This window comes from Oncorhynchus mykiss, chromosome 1 (genome assembly GCF_013265735.2).
Source record: "Oncorhynchus mykiss isolate Arlee chromosome 1, USDA_OmykA_1.1, whole genome shotgun sequence".
NCBI classification, from domain to species: domain Eukaryota; kingdom Metazoa; phylum Chordata; class Actinopteri; order Salmoniformes; family Salmonidae; genus Oncorhynchus; species Oncorhynchus mykiss.
Window position 1 is genome coordinate 93,265,968 of NC_048565.1, and position 17,027 is coordinate 93,282,994.

Here is a 17,027-nt window from a genome sequence, read left to right on the forward strand (position 1 = left end):
CAGTGTCCTCTGGGTCTGTCCTACTGCTACAGTATTCTGTCCCAGTGTCCTCTGGGTCTGTCCCAGTGCTCAGTATTCTGGACCAGTGTCCTCTGGGTCTGTCCCAGTGCTCAGTATTCTGTACCAGTGTCCTCTGGGTCTGTCCTACTGCTACAGTGTTCTGGACCAGTGTCCTCTGGGTCTGTCCTACTGCTACAGTATTCTGGACCAGTGTCCTCTGGGTCTGTCCCAGTGCTCAGTATTCTGTACCAGTGTCCTCTGGGTCTGTCCTACTGCTACAGTGTTCTGGACCAGTGTCCTCTGGGTCTGTCCCAGTGCTCAGTATTCTGGACCAGTGTCCTCTGGGTCTGTCCCAGTGCTCAGTATTCTGTACCAGTGTCCTCTGGGTCTGTCCTACTGCTACAGTGTTCTGGACCAGTGTCCTCTGGGTCTGTCCTACTGCTACAGTATTCTGGACCAGTGTCCTCTGGGTCTGTCCCAGTGCTCAGTATTCTGTACCAGTGTCCTCTGGGTCTGTCCTACTGCTACAGTGTTCTGGACCAGTGTCCTCTGGGTCTGTCCTACTGCTACAGTATTCTGGACCAGTGTCCTCTGGGTCTGTCCCAGTGCTCAGTATTCTGTACCAGTGTCCTCTGGGTCTGTCCTACTGCTACAGTGTTCTGGACCAGTGTCCTCTGGGTCTGTCCCAGTGCTCAGTATTCTGTCCCAGTGTCCTCTGGGTCTGTCCCAGTGCTCAGTATTCTGGACCAGTGTGATCTGGGTCAGTCCCAGTGCTCAGTATTCTGTCCCAGTGTCCTCTGGGTCTGTCCCAGTGCTCAGTATTCTGGACCAGTGTGATCTGGGTCAGTCCCAGTGCTCAGTATTCTGTACCAGTGTCCTCTGGGTCTGTCCCAGTGCTCAGTATTCTGGACCAGTGTGATCTGGGTCTGTCCCAGTGCTCAGTATTCTGGACCAGTGTCCTCTGGGTCTGTCCTACTGCTACAGTGTTCTGGACCAGTGTCCTCTGGGTCTGTCCCAGTGCTCAGTGTTCTGGACCAGTGTCCTCTGGGTCTGTCCTACTGCTACAGTGTTCTGGACCAGTGTCCTCTGGGTCTGTCCCAGTGCTCAGTGTTCTGGACCAGTGTCCTCTGGGTCTGTCCTACTGCTACAGTGTTCTGGACCAGTGTCCTCTGGGTCTGTCCCAGTGCTCAGTGTTCTGGACCAGTGTCCTCTGGGTCTGTCCCAGTGCTCAGTGTTCTGGACCAGTGTCCTCTGGGTCTGTCCTACTGCTACAGTGTTCTGGACCAGTGTCCTCTGGGTCTGTCCTACTGCTACAGTGTTCTGGACCAGTGTCCTCTGGGTCTGTCCTACTGCTACAGTGTTCTGGACCAGTGTGATCTGGGTCTGTCCCAGTGCTCAGTATTCTGGACCAGTGTCCTCTGGGTCTGTCCCAGTGCTCAGTGTTCTGGACCAGTGTCCTCTGGGTCTGTCCCAGTGCTCAGTGTTCTGGACCAGTGTCCTCTGGGTCTGTCCCAGTGCTACAGTGTTCTGGACCAGTGTCCTCTGGGTCTGTCCCAGTGCTCAGTGTTCTGTACCAGTGTCCTCTGGGTCTGTCCTACTGCTACAGTGTTCTGGACCAGTGTGATCTGGGTCTGTCCCAGTGCTCAGTATTCTGGACCAGTGTCCTCTGGGTCTGTCCCAGTGCTCAGTGTTCTGTACCAGTGTCCTCTGGGTCTGTCCCAGTGCTCAGTGTTCTGGACCAGTGTCCTCTGGGTCTGTCCCAGTGCTACAGTGTTCTGGACCAGTGTCCTCTGGGTCTGTCCTACTGCTACAGTGTTCTGGACCAGTGTCCTCTGGGTCTGTCCTACTGCTACAGTGTTCTGGACCAGTGTCCTCTGGGTCTGTCCTACTGCTACAGTGTTCTGGACCAGTGTCCTCTGGGTCTGTCCTACTGCTACAGTGTTCTGGACCAGTGTCCTCTGGGTCTGTCCCAGTGCTCAGTATTCTGGACTAGTGTCCTCTGGGTCTGTCCCAGTGCTCAGTGTTCTGGACCAGTGTCCTCTGGGTCTGTCCCAGTGCTCAGTATTCTGGACCAGTGTCCTCTGGGTCTGTCCTACTGCTACAGTGTTCTGGACCAGTGTCCTCTGGGTCTGTCCCAGTGCTCAGTATTCTGGACTAGTGTCCTCTGGGTCTGTCCCAGTGCTCAGTGTTCTGGACCAGTGTCCTCTGGGTCTGTCCCAGTGCTCAGTGTTCTGGACTAGTGTCCTCCTCTGTCCTACTGCTACAGTGTTCTGGACCAGTGTCCTCTGGGTCTGTCCCAGTGCTCAGTGTTCTGGACCAGTGTCCTCTGGGTCTGTCCCAGTGCTCAGTATTCTGGACCAGTGTCCTCTGGGTCTGTCCCAGTGCTCAGTGTTCTGGACTAGTGTCCTCTGGGTCTGTCCCAGTGCTCAGTGTTCTGGACTAGTGTCCTCTGGGTCTGTCCCAGTGCTCAGTGTTCTGGACCAGTGTCCTCTGGGTCTGTCCCAGTGCTCAGTGTTCTGGACCAGTGTCCTCTGGGTCTGTCCCAGTGCTCAGTGTTCTGGACCAGTGTCCTCTGGGTCTGTCCTACTGCTACAGTGTTCTGGACCAGTGTCCTCTGGGTCTGTCCTACTGCTACAGTGTTCTGGACCAGTGTCCTCTGGGTCTGTCCTACTGCTACAGTGTTCTGGACCAGTGTCCTCTGGGTCTGTCCCAGTGCTCAGTGTTCTGGACCAGTGTCCTCTGGGTCTGTCCTACTGCTACAGTGTTCTGGACCAGTGTCCTCTGGGTCTGTCCTACTGCTACAGTGTTCTGGACCAGTGTCCTCTGGGTCTGTCCCAGTGCTCAGTGTTCTGGACCAGTGTCCTCTGGGTCTGTCCTACTGCTACAGTGTTCTGGACCAGTGTCCTCTGGGTCTGTCCCAGTGCTCAGTGTTCTGGACCAGTGTCCTCTGGGTCTGTCCCAGTGCTCAGTGTTCTGGACCAGTGTCCTCTGGGTCTGTCCCAGTGCTCAGTGTTCTGGACCAGTGTGATCTGGGTCTGTCCCAGTGCTCAGTGTTCTGGACTAGTGTGATCTGGGTCTGTCCTACTGCTACAGTGTTCTGGACCAGTGTCCTCTGGAGTCTGTCCTACTGCTACAATGTTCTGTACCAGTGTCCACCTCTATCCTACTGCTCTCAATGTTCTGTACCAGTGTCCTCCTCTATCCTACTGCCACAATGTTCTGTACCAGTGTCCTCCTCTATCCTACTGCTCTCAATGTTCTGTACCAGTTTCCTCCTCTATCCTACTGCTCTCAATGTTCTGTACCAGTGTCCTCCTCTATCCTACTGCTCTCAATGTTCTGTACCAGTGTCCTCCTCTATCCTACTGCTAGAGTGTTTTCATTTAGTTCAGGACTAATATACCAGGAGATACAGTACCTGTCTCCATCTCATTTAGTTCAGGACTAATATAACAGGAGATACAGTACCTGACTCCATCTCATTTAGTTCAGGACTAATGTAACAGGAGATACAGTACCTGACTCCATCTCATTTAGTTCAGGACTAATGTAACAGGAGATACAGTACTACTCAGAGAATGCAAAGGATGAAACGAAATAAGACATTTTCATCAAGTAGTAATATGCATTTATATGTCACTCAGATGGACTGTAGTCCGGACGTAACCCACCCATACATGATGTAAACACCTCCGTATAGATAGATAGACAGACAGACAGACAGACAGACAGACAGACAGACAGACAGACAGACAGACAGACAGAGACACATACCTGACGATCTGCTCAGAGACGGGTTTGTTCTGGAACTTTGAAGGGAGTTCTAGAACAGGCTTGACGGTGAAACACTGGATGCCTTCCATCCCAGTCGTTAAAGAGGAAATATGGAAGTGTTGAATATAAACGAACTGGTCACAATGATGTCAACTACAACAGAACACTACTGTAAAGTAGGAGATGCTCTACCATACAAACTAAAGTCATGATTAGACCCTCCCAGTCTGATGAATGTGTTGGGGTTAACGTGTGTAGATGGTGGAGGTGAAGCACTTTGTAAAGACTGCTGATGTATGGGAAAAGGACTTTATAAATATAATTGATTGATTGATTGACTGTAATCTCTGTGATAAGTATACACTGTCAGGGATAGTTCCTGATGTCTGTCTGTCACATTTTATTTTATCAAGCCCATTTTACATCAGCAGTGCTGTACAGAAACCCAGCCTAAAACCCCAGAGAGCAATGCAGAGGCAGAAGAACAGCGGCTAGGAAAAACTCCCTAGAAAGGCCGGAACCTATGAAGAAACCTAGAGAGGAACCAGGCTCCGATGTGTGGCCAGTCCTCTTCTGGCTGTCTTGACTGTTATCTCTGTGGTAAGGATACACTGTGAGGAAGAGGTCTTAATGTCCTCGCCGGGCGGCGTGGTCGTCTTCATCTTGTCCGCGTTGGGGAACTGGGTGAGCAGTCTGGCCTCAAAGTCCTCTCTCCTCTCGTACTCCTTCCCCCTATAGATGAACATCTTGTTCTGAGAGGAGAAAAACAGAGAGAACGTTGTGGGGGTTTTACACCACTTCTGTCTGACCACCAGAAGATGCTTTGTGGCACAGTCGAAGCCACGCTGGGCTCCGGGGGGTGGGGTGAGGGTTCGCCACCGAGGCAGCTCAATTTCACCCTGCCTTGCTGGACTAGTGACGAACACAGATCACACACACACACTGAACTGGCCCAACAGGGCGGCATAACACTGCAGACACAGTGTGATATAGGGTTGAATGGGTGTTGGATCTTGTGTATTGTGTAAACCTGCATGACTTTACTGGTATGTAGTGAACGTATTGTCTGATACAAACGGCCAAGAACAGGGGTTAAGTCCTTGGTCTGATCAAAACTCATGTCTTCCTTCTGCTGCGTCAGTAAACAGTGTCTCATCCTTCTACTACGTCAGTAAACAGTGTCTCATCCTTCTACTACGTCAGTAAACAGTGTCTCATCCTTCTGCTACGTCAGTAAACAGTGTCTCATCCTTCTACTACGTCAGTAAACAGTGTCTCATCCTTCTACTACGTCAGTAAACAGTGTCTCATCCTTCTACTACGTCAGTAAACAGTGTCTCATCCTTCTACTACGTCAGTAAACAGTGTCTCATCCTTCTACTACGTCAGTAAACAGTGTCTCTTCCTTCTACTACGTCAGTAAACAGTGTCTCATCCTTCTACTACGTCAGTAAACAGTGTCTCATCCTTCTACTACGTCAGTAAACAGTGTCTCATCCTTCTACTACGTCAGTAAACAGTGTCTCATCCTTCTACTACGTCAGTAAACAGTGTCTCTTCCTTCTGCTACGTCAGTAAACAGTGTCTCATCCTTCTACTACGTCAGTAAACAGTGTCTCATCCTTCTACTACGTCAGTAAACAGTGTCTCATCCTTCTACTACGTCAGTAAACAGTGTCTCTTCCTTCTACTACGTCAGTAAACAGTGTCTCATCCTTCTACTACGTCAGTAAACAGTGTCTCATCCTTCTACTACGTCAGTAAACAGTGTCTCATCCTTCTACTACGTCAGTAAACAGTGTCTCTTCCTTCTACTACGTCAGTAAACAGTGTCTCATCCTTCTACTACGTCAGTAAACAGTGTCTCATCCTTCTACTACGTCAGTAAACAGTGTCTCATCCTTCTACTACGTCAGTAAACAGTGTCTCATCCTTCTACTACGTCAGTAAACAGTGTCTCATCCTTCTACTACGTCAGTAAACAGTGTCTCATCCTTCTACTACGTCAGTAAACAGTGTCTCTTCCTTCTACTACGTCAGTAAACAGTGTCTCTTCCTTCTACTACGTCAGTAAACAGTGTCTCATCCTTCTACTACGTCAGTAAACAGTGTCTCATCCTTCTACTACGTCAGTAAACAGTGTCTCTTCCTTCTGCTACGTCAGTAAACAGTGTCTCATGTTTTCCTTCTGCTACTTCCTTCTGCTATTGGCTACTGTCTAAAACTGTAAGGATACAGCCTATTGGCTACTGTCTAAAACTGTCAGGGTTCAGCCTATTGGCTACTGTTTAAAACTGTAAGGGCACAGCCTATTGGCTACTGTCTAAAACTGTAAGGACACAGCCTCCAGTTTCCGCTCATAAGACCAGAAATTTGCTCAGTGCCCCCCCAAAATAAGAGGGAACATTGAAGATGGGCAAACTACACTGAACTAAAAATATAAACGCAACATGTAAAGTGTTGTTCCCATGTTTCATGAGCTGAAATAAAACATCCCAGAAATGTTCCAAAAAGCTTATTTCTCTCAAATGTTGGGCACAATTTTGCTTACATTACTTTTAGTGAGATTTTCCTTTGCCAAGATAATCAATTCACCTGACAGGTGTGGCATATCAAGAAGTTGATTAAACAGCATGATCATTACACACAGGTGCACCTTGTGCTGGGGACAATAAAAGCCCACTCTAAAATGTGCAGTCTTGTCACACAAACACAATGCCACAGATGTCTCATGTTTTGAGGGAGTGTGCGATTGGCATGCTGACTGCAGGAATGTCCACCAGAGCTGTTTCCAGAGAATGCAATGTTAATTTCTCTACCATAAGCCGCCTCCAATGTCGTTTTAGAGAATTAGGCAATTAGTCCAACTGGGTTTAGAACCACAGACCACGTGTATGGTGTCGTGTGGGCGAGCGGTTTGCTGATGTCAACGTTGTGAACAGAGTGGCGTTTGGGGTTATGGTATGGGGCAGGCACAAGCTACGGACAACGGACACAATTGCGTTGTCCGTAGATACCGTGACGAGATCCTGAGGCCCGTTGCGAGGCCCGTTTTGTTAACGGTATCTGTGACCAACAAAATACATATCTGTATTCCCAGTCATGTGAAATCCATAGATTAGGACCTAATGTGTATGTTACCACGCAGCAATTTATTTATTTTTTTAACTCAGTTTGGTGGAAACTCACTGCGGTTGGGAAAATTTGCATATTTTGTTTTTGAATATTCTATGCTATAGAATCAGAAACACTGTAGTAAAACCAGGATATCGCTGGTCTATTACATGTGAGACCTCAGATAGAGCTTCTATCACACACACTACCGTTAAAACATTCATTATTTGACTAGGCGAGTCAGTTAAGAACAAATTCTTATTGACCATGACGGTCTACCTACAGGGTCAGCCCCTGGACACAATTAGGGTTAAGTGCCGTGCTCAAAGGACACGGACAGGTTTTTCACCTTGGGTATTCGAACCAGCGACCTTTCGGTTACTGGCCCAACGCTCTAATCGCTAGGCTACTTGCCTCCCATTCTATCGCCGTGTGTGTGTGTTCCTCTCAATGTCATGGTGCTCATTACTCAGCTCCCAGAATGCACCATTCTGACAGAGAAAGGAAATCACAGTCTATCACAGAGGAGGCGAAAAGAAGCAACAACAGAAAACGGCGGTTCTCGTACTTCGGCTAGTCAATAATTCATTACTGTTTTTTGGTAAATGGAAAAACACAGTCGGCCAAGAAACTAGTGTCATGACGAAGTCAATAAGAAGAAGAATAGAAAATCAAACAGCATCTAGAATGAAATTCATAGATTATTTAAACATGCTGCCGGCAGAGGGGTTTATGGGGCCATAAATGGAATCCAAATATCTCCAAATGCATGGTGGGAAAACGAATGCAAAGTCTGTTTGTTAGCGATGTAGACTTAGGCTCAACACGATAAAACATACAGGAGATCAATCAACCATTTCAATCAACCATTTCAATCAACCATTTCAATCAACCATATCAATCAACCATATCAATCAACCATTTCAATCAACCATTTCAATCAACCATTTCAATCAACCATATCAATCAACCATATCAATCAACCATATCAATCAACCATATCAATCAACCATATCAATCAACCATATCAATCAACCATTTCAATCAACCATATCAATCAACCATTTCAATCAACCATTTCAATCAACCATATCAATCAACCATATCAATCAACCATATCAATCAACCATTTCAATCAACCATTTCAATCAACCATTTCAATCAACCATTTCAATCAACCATATCAATCAACCATATCAATCAACCATATCAATCAACCATTTCAATCAACCATATCAATCAACCATTTCAATCAACCATTTCAATCAACCATTTCAATCAACCATATCAATCAACCATATCAATCAACCATATCAATCAACCATTTCAATCAACCATTTCAATCAACCATATCAGTCAACCATTTCAATCAACCATATCAATCAACCATTTCAATCAACCATATCAATCAACCATATCAATCAACCATTTCAATCAACCATATCAATCAACCATTTCAATCAACCATTTCAATCAACCATTTCAATCAACCATATCAATCAACCATATCAATCAACCATATCAATCAACCAACGATGATCTTAGCAATGAACCATGAAAGTCAATGAGCCAAGAACGTAAAGGACACGACAAGGCTAAATCGGTGCTTAAGATGTCAAGGCCGTCATCTTAAGGTCACAGGAGTGTGTAGAAACTAACACACCGTTTGAAGGGGAGAGGACAAAACATACCTGAAAATGTATGAGATGAGGAAACTTTGTTTGTTTATCCCAGTCAGTAAACTCAGACGCTTTTCCAGTGTCCCAAATGGCAGCCTATTCCCTACGTAGTGCACTACTTTCGACTAGAGCCCTATGGAACCTGTTCAAAATGTGCCCTCTATAAGGAATACGGTACTGTTTGGGACAGATCCCACTGTACGTCTGAGAGAACTCGGTGTGATTGAACGTGACAGCTTATATTTTAAAGTGCTGGAACACAGTTTGATAAATATTTTCAGACAATTTTTGGAAAGCCTGAACACTGCCGCTGAGATAAACAGAAACACCACAGCTTTACAGGAACAGACGGAACACAAGTCAGAGAAAGACGGAGGAATTAAGTACTTCATTTAATACCCCTGCTCTACCGATCGCTAGATACATTCAGTTTGCCTTCCCAGAAGTCCTTTCTGTTGGTCCATTCAGTCAGACTGCCTTCCCAGAAGTCCTGTCTGTTGATCCATTCAGTCAGACTGCCTTCCCAGAAGTCCTTTCTCCTGATCCATTCAGTCAGACTGCCTTCCCAGAAGTCCTTTCTCCTGATCCATTCAGTCAGACTGCCTTCCCAGAAGTCCTTTCTGTTGATACATTCAGTTTGCCTTCCCAGAAGTCCTTTCTGTTGGTCCATTCAGTCAGACTGCCTTCCCAGAAGTCCTGTCTGTTGATCCATTCAGTCAGACTGCCTTCCCAGAAGTCCTTTCTGTTGATCCATTCAGTCAGACTGCCTTCCCAGAAGTCCTGTCTGTTGATACATTCAGTCAGACTGCCTTCCCAGAAGTCCTGTCTGTTGATACATTCAGTCAGACTGCCTTCCCAGAAGTCCTTTCTGTTGATACATTCAGTCAGACTGCCTTCCCAGAAGTCCTTTCTGTTGATCCATTCAGTCAGACTGCCTTCCCAGAAGTCCTTTCTCCGGATCCATTCAGTCAGACTGCCTTCCCAGAAGTCCTTTCTGTTGGTCCATTCAGTCAGACTGCCTTCCCAGAAGTCCTTTCTGTTGGTCCATTCAGTCAGACTGCCTTCCCAGAAGTCCTTTTTGTTGCTCCATTCAGTCAGACTGCCTTCCCAGAAGTCCTTTCTCCTGATCCATTCAGTCAGACTGGCTTCCCAGAAGTCCTTTCTCCTGATCCATTCAGTCAGACTGGCTTCCCAGAAGTCCTTTCTCCTGATCCATTCAGTCAGACTGCCTTCCCAGAAGTCCTTTCTCCTGATCCATTCAGTCAGACTGCCTTCCCAGAAGTCCTTTCTCCTGATTCATTCAGTCAGACTGCCTTCCCAGAAGTCCTTTCTCCTGATCCATTCAGTCAGACTGCCTTCCCAGAAGTCCTTTCTGTTGATCCATTCAGTCAGACTGCCTTCCCAGAAGTCCTTTCTATTGATCCATTCAGTCAGACTGCCTTCCCAGAAGTCCTTTCTCCTGATCCATTCAGTAAGACTGCCTTCCCAGAAGTCCTTTCTCCTGATCCATTCAGTCAGACTGCCTTCCCAGAAGTCCTTTCTGTTGATCCATTAATCAGCGATTGGTTCGTCTCTAACCAATCAGAGTATCAAAGCCAATGACGATTTCCCAGAAATGCCGCTTTTCCCATGTGTTCAGTTTTTTTTTTAATGACAGAATATCCTAATGCCTTCCACATTAGATACAAATACATCATAATCAGCTGAATTAAGCAGCAATGTTTACAACGTGTTCTTAAGGAAGGAGAGAAGCAAAGTGCCTTCATTGGATGCAATGATATTTTTAATATAATATAATTTTTCTCCCCCCAGAGGCAGGGAGATACTGACATACAAAACAGTAACATGAAGAAGACACTAAAAAACACTGCAAACACAATGTATCTCAATTAGCCTCCGATGACTACTTCCCTAACGACTCGTGCAGAGAGCCCAGGATTGATATTACATTAAGTGTTCGTTATTTTATAATTTAATATAATATGGATTCTGAATGAAGTCCACACTTCTTCACACTCAAGCGCATTCCACATTTCACCCTTTCCCCTATGTAGTGCATTACTTTTGAAGGCTCTGGTCATAAGTAGTGCACTACTTTTGAAGGCTCTGGTCCACTATTTATACATATTTTTTTATTTAACCTTTATTTAACTAGGAAAGTCAGTTAATAAGAACACATTCTTATCTACAATGACGGTGTAGGAACAGTGGGCAGAACGACAGATTTTTACCTTGTCAACTCAGGGATTAGATCTGCCAACCTTTCGGTTACAAGTCCAACGCACTAACCACCAGGATACCTGCCTCTAACCACTAGGCTACCTGTCTCTAACCACTAGGCTCCCTGCCTCTAACCACTAGGCTACCTGCCTCTAACCACTAGGCTACCTGCCTCTAAGCACTAGGCTACCTGCCTCTAAGCACTAGGCTACCTGCCTCTAAGCACTAGGCTACCTGCCTCTAACCACTAGGCTACCTGCCTCTAATCACTAGGCTACCTGCCTCTAAGCACTAGGCTACCTGCCTCTAAGCACTAGGCTACCTGCCTCTAAGCACTAGGCTACCTGCCTCTAAGCACTAGGCTACCTGCCTCTAACCACTAGGCTACCTGCCTCTAACCACTAGGCTACCTGCCTCTAACCACTAGGCTACCTGCCTCTAACCACTAGGCTACCTGCCTCTAACCACTAGGCTACCTGCCTCTAACCACTAGGCTACCTGCCTCTAAGCACTAGGCTACCTGCCTCTAAGCACTAGGCTACCTGCCTCTAAGCACTAGGCTACCTGCCTCTAACCACTAGGCTACCTGCCTCTAATCACTAGGCTACCTGCCTCTAACCACTAGGCTACCTGCTTCTAACCACTAGGCTACCTGCCTCTAACCACTAGGCTACCTGCCTCTAATCACTAGGCTACCTGCCTCTAACCACTAGGCTACCTGCTTCTAACCACTAGGCTACCTGCCTCTAACCACTAGGCTACCTGCCTCTAAGCACTAGGCTACCTGCCTCTAAGCACTAGGCTACCTGCCTCTAACCACTAGGCTACTTGCCTCTAACCACTAGGCTACCTGCCTCTAACCACTAGGCTACCTGCCTCTAACCACTAGGCTACCTGCCTCTAACCACTAGGCTACCTGCCTCTAACCACTAGGCTACCTGCCTCTAACCACTAGGCTACCTGCCTCTAACCACTAGGCTACCTGCCTCTAACCACTAGGCTACCCGCCTCTAACCAGGGACAAAGACTATCATCCCTTGTCCAATAGGACAGTGAGAGGAATAAAGACTATCATCCCTAGTCCAATAGGACAGTGAGAGGGATAACGTCTATCATCCCTAATGCAATAGGACAGTGAGAGAGGATAAAGATTATCATCCCTAGTTCAAAAGGACAGTGAGAGGGATAAAGACTATCATCCCTAGTTCAAGAGGACAACAGTGAGAGGGATAACGGCTATCATCCCTAATCCAATAGGACAGTGAGAGGGGTAACGGCTATCATCCCTAATCCAATAGGACAGTGAGTTGGGTAACGGCTATCATCCCTAATCCAATAGGACAGTGAGTGGGATAACGGCTATCATCCCTAATCCAATAGGACAGTGAGAGGGGTAACGGCTATCATCCCTAATCCAATAGGACAGTGAGAGGGGTAACGGCTATCATCCCTAGTCCAATAGGACAGTGAGATGGATAAAGGCTATCATCCCTAGTCCAATAGGACAGTGAGAGGGTTAACGGCTATCATCCCTAATCCAATAGGACGACAGTGAGAGAGGATAAAGACTATTATCCCTAATCCAATAGGATGACAGTGAGAGGGATAAAGACTATCATCCCTAGTCCAATAGGACAGTGAGAGGGGTAACGGCTATCATCCCTAATCCAATAGGACGACAGTGAGAGACGATAAAGACTATCATCCCTAATCCAATAGGACGACAGTGAGAGGGATAAAGACTATCATCCCTAATCCATTAGGACGACAGTGAGAGAGGGATAAAGACTATCATCCCTAATCCAATAGGACAGTGAGAGGGGTAACGGCTATCTGGTGCAGAACATCAGTGATTTACTGGAGATCAGTAGAGGCCAGGGCACAAAACACTAACCCACTTTAGCTGGCAATAATAATCTAGTTTAGTTAATGTTGTTGTGCAGCTATTAAGGTAAAAACACTCTCTCCAGCCCTTACAAGATTAATGCTCCGTGGTAAATTGCCATTTTATTCGTGGGGGGGAAAGAACATTGTCCCCTTTAAAAACTGCACAGCATATTCCCGTGTCCCAAATCACAGCCTGTTTCCCTATATAGTGCACTACTTTTGAATAAGCCCATTGTGTTCTGGTCAAAAATAAGTGCACTATATAGTGTATAGGCTTCCATTTGGGACACAGTCTTTGTTCCAGTATCTGATCAGTAATGATAACTTCTGGGCTGATACTAATAAGCTGAGGTTTTCATCTCACTGAATTAGATATGAGAAGTCATTTATTTCTTACGACTTCCCCCCCCCCCTTTCTCTAACAGGAAGTAAAGCATCTTTAGCTCCAAGAAGGTAGTCTACAGTAGACAGGATGTAGAGAAGTCTGAGGTAGTCTACAGTAGACAGGATGTAGAGAAGTCTGAGGTAGTCTACAGTAGACAGGATGTAGAGAAGTCTATGAGGTAGTCTACAGTAGACAGGATGTAGAGAAGTCTATGAGGTAGTCTACAGTAGACAGGATGTAGAGAAGTCTATGAGGTAGTCTACAGTAGACAGGATGTAGAGAAGTCTATCAGGTAGTCTACAGTAGACAGGATGTAGAGAAGTCTATGAGGTAGTCTACAGTAGACAGGATGTAGAGAAGTCTATGAGGTAGTCTACAGTAGACCGGCTGTAGAGAAGTCTATGAGGTAGTCTACAGTAGACAGGATGTAGAGAAGTCTATGAGGTAGTCTACAGTAGACCGGCTGTAGAGAAGTCTATGAGGTAGTCTACAGTAGACAGGATGTAGAGAAGTCTATCAGGTAGTCTACAGTAGACAGGATGTAGAGAAGTCTATGAGGTAGTCTACAGTAGACAGGATGTAGAGAAGTCTATGAGGTAGTCTACAGTAGACCGGCTGTAGAGAAGTCTATGAGGTAGTCTACAGTAGACAGGATGTAGAGAAGTCTATGAGGTAGTCTACAGTAGACCGGCTGTAGAGAAGTCTATGAGGTAGTCTACAGTAGACCGGCTGTGTGTCCCCTAGACACACATCACTCTCTCTGTCCTCCAGACACACATCACTCTCTGTCCCCCAGACACACATAACTCTCTCTGTCCTCCAGACACACATCACTCTCTCTGTCCCCCAGACACACATCACTCTCTCTGTCCCCCAGACACACATCACTCTCTCTGTCCCCCAGACACACATCACTCTCTCTGTCCTCCAGACACACATCACTCTCTCTGTCCTCCAGACACACATCACTCTCTCTGTCCTCCAGACACACATCACTCTCTCTGTCCTCCAGACACACATCACTCTCTCTGTCCTCCTAACACACATCACTCTCTCTGTCCTCCTAACAGACACACATCACTCTCTCTGTCCTCCTAACAGACATACATCACTCTCTCTGTCCCCCAGACACACATCACTCTCTCTGTCCCCCAGACACACATCACTCTCTGTCCTCCAGACACACATCACTCTCGCTGTCCTCCAGACACACATCACTCTCTCTGTCCTCCTAACAGACACACATCACTCTCTCTGTCCTCCTAACAGACTCGCATCACTCTCTCTGTCCTCCTAACAGACATACACCACTCTCTCTGTCCCCCAGACACACATCACTCTCTCTGTCCCCCAGACACACATCACTCTCTCTGTCCTCCAGACACACATCACTCTCTCTGTCCCCCAGAAAGCTGATAACAGAATCAAAGAGAGGACTGTGTATAGATGGACCCAGTCTATAAAGGTATTTTAGACAGCCAGACAGACAAAGGCAGCACCTGGCTGTTCAATCTGTAATGGATGCTGTGCCCTGCTAGAGGAGGAAGGGGTTAGAGGGGAGCCTTGTGAACACGGTCTTCAACAGCCCTAATGGAATGATCAGACGAGGCCTCTTCCTTAAAGGAGCGTCGGGAGAGCTCGAACACGACCGAAATCAATTACACGCCTTGGGAAAAGTGAGAGAATCAGGAACATGTTGAACAGGAGACAGTCGGTCACAATGACACAACTTTCCTCCGTTAACACCATGGAGAAACCACCAGCCCCCAGTGACCCATACCCAGTGACCTAGACACCCAGACACCAGTGACCCAGACACCAGTGACCCAGACACCAGTGACCTAGACACCAGTGACCCAGGCACCAGTGACCCAGACACCAGTGACCCAGGCACCAGTGACCCAGGCACCAGTGACCCAGGCACCAGTGACCCAGACACCAGTTACCCAGACACCAGTTACCCAGAGACCCAGACACCAGTGACCCAGACACCAGTGACCCAGACACCAGTGACCCAGACACCAGTGACCCAGACACCTGTGACCCAGAGACCCAAGCACCAGTGACCCAGGCACCAGTGACCCAGGCACCAGTGACCCAGGCACCAGTGACCCAGGCACCAGTGACCCAGACACCAGTGACCCAGACACCAGTGACCCAGACACCAGTGACCCAGACACCAGTGACCCAGACGCAGTGACCCAGACACCAGTGACCCAGAGACCCAGACACCAGTGACCCAGACACCAGTGACCCAGACACCAGTGACCCAGACACCAGTGACCCAGACACCAGTGACCCAGACACCAGTGACCCAGACCCAGTGACCCAGGCACCAGTGACCCAGGCACCAGTGACCCAGGCACCAGTGACCCAGACACCAGTGACCCAGACGCTGATCAATAGCCCCAACTCTTTCCACCTTCCATTTACATGGACACTGACATGGTAACTTGACCAGGTACGGATGTGAGAATAAAATACACTTTTGTTGACTGAAGACCAATCATTTGTTCACCACATGGCAGAAGACAGTGGGCAGATAACAACAAATAAAACCAGCTGAAGGTTTAGGTCAGACAGTAACACGATGTGAGAGGCTGACCCTCTGACACAACAAGTAGCTAGGCACTAATGGGGATCCATAATAAACCCCAGGAAGAGTAGCTGCTGCCTTGATAGGAACTAAAGGGGATCCTTAATAAACCCCAGGAAGAGTAGCTGCTGCCTTGATAGGAGCTAAAGGGGATCCCTAATAAACCCCAGGAAGAGTAGCTGCTGCCTTGGCAGGAACCAATGGGGATCCATAATAAACCCCAGGAAGAGTAGCTGCTGCCTTGATAGGAACTAAAGGGGATCCCTAATAAACCCCAGGAAGAGTAGCTGCTGCCTTGGCAGGAACGAATGGGGATCCATAATAAACCCCAGGAAGAGTAGCTGCTGCCTAGGCAGGAACTAATGGGGATCCTTAATAAACCCCAGGAAGAGTAGCTGCTGCCTTGGCAGGAACTAATGGGGATCCATAATAAACCCCAGGAAGAGTAGCTGCTGCCTTGGCAGGAACTAATGGGGATCCATAATAAACCCCAGGAAGAGTAGCTGCTGCCTTGGCAGGAACTAATGGGGATCCATAATAAACCCCAGGAAGAGTAGCTGCTGCCTTGGCAGGAACTTATGGGATCCATAATAAACCCAAGGAAGAGTAGCTGCTGCCTTGGCAGGAACTAATGGGGATCCATAATAAACCCCAGGAAGAGTAGCTGCTGCCTTGGCAGGAACTAATGGGGATCCATAATAAACCCCAGGAAGAGTAGCTGCTGCCTTGGCAGGAACTAATGGGGATCCATAATAAACCCCAGGAAGAGTAGCTGCTGCCTTGGCAGGAACTAATGGGGATCCATAATAAACCCCAGGAAGAGTAGCTGCTGCCTTGACAGGAACTAATGGGGATCCATAATAAACCCCAGGAAGAGTAGCTGCTGCCTTGGCAGGAACTAATGGGGATCCATAATAAACCCCAGGAAGAGTAGCTGCTGCCTTGGCAGGAACTAATGGGGATCCATAATAAACCCCAGGAAGAGTAGCTGCTGCCTTGACAGGAACTAATGGGGATCCATAATAAACCCCAGGAAGAGTAGCTGCTGCCTTGGCAGGAACTAATGGGGATCCATAATAAACCCCAGGAAGAGTAGCTGCTGCCTTGGCAGGAACTAATGGGGATCCATAATAAACCCCAGGAAGAGTAGCTGCTGTCTTGGCAGGAACTAAAGGGGATCCATAATAAACCCCAGGAAGAGTAGCTGCTGCCTTGGCAGGAACTAATGGGGATCCATAATAAACCCCAGGAAGAGTAGCTGCTGCCTTGGCAGGAACTAATGGGGATCCATAATAAACCCCAGGAAGAGTAATAAATAAATAGTAAATAAATAAGAGTAATAAGTGCAAATAAATATGTAGAGAGAGAAAGA

General features: G+C 47.4%; 1 protein-coding gene across 1 annotated transcript in view; it reads right to left on the minus strand.

Moving 5' to 3' along the window:
* The window catches only part of LOC110513667 (dedicator of cytokinesis protein 1), a 527,949-nt gene that overhangs the window by 83,563 nt on the left and 427,359 nt on the right, over window positions 1–17,027 (minus strand). Inside the window, exons 35-36 of the mRNA XM_036990103.1 lie at window positions 4,385–4,526; window positions 3,775–3,856 (exon numbers count right to left, since the gene is read on the minus strand). Of these exons, the coding sequence (XP_036845998.1) occupies window positions 3,775–3,856; window positions 4,385–4,526 (224 nt within the window). The remainder of the gene's footprint in view (window positions 1–3,774; window positions 3,857–4,384; window positions 4,527–17,027) is intronic.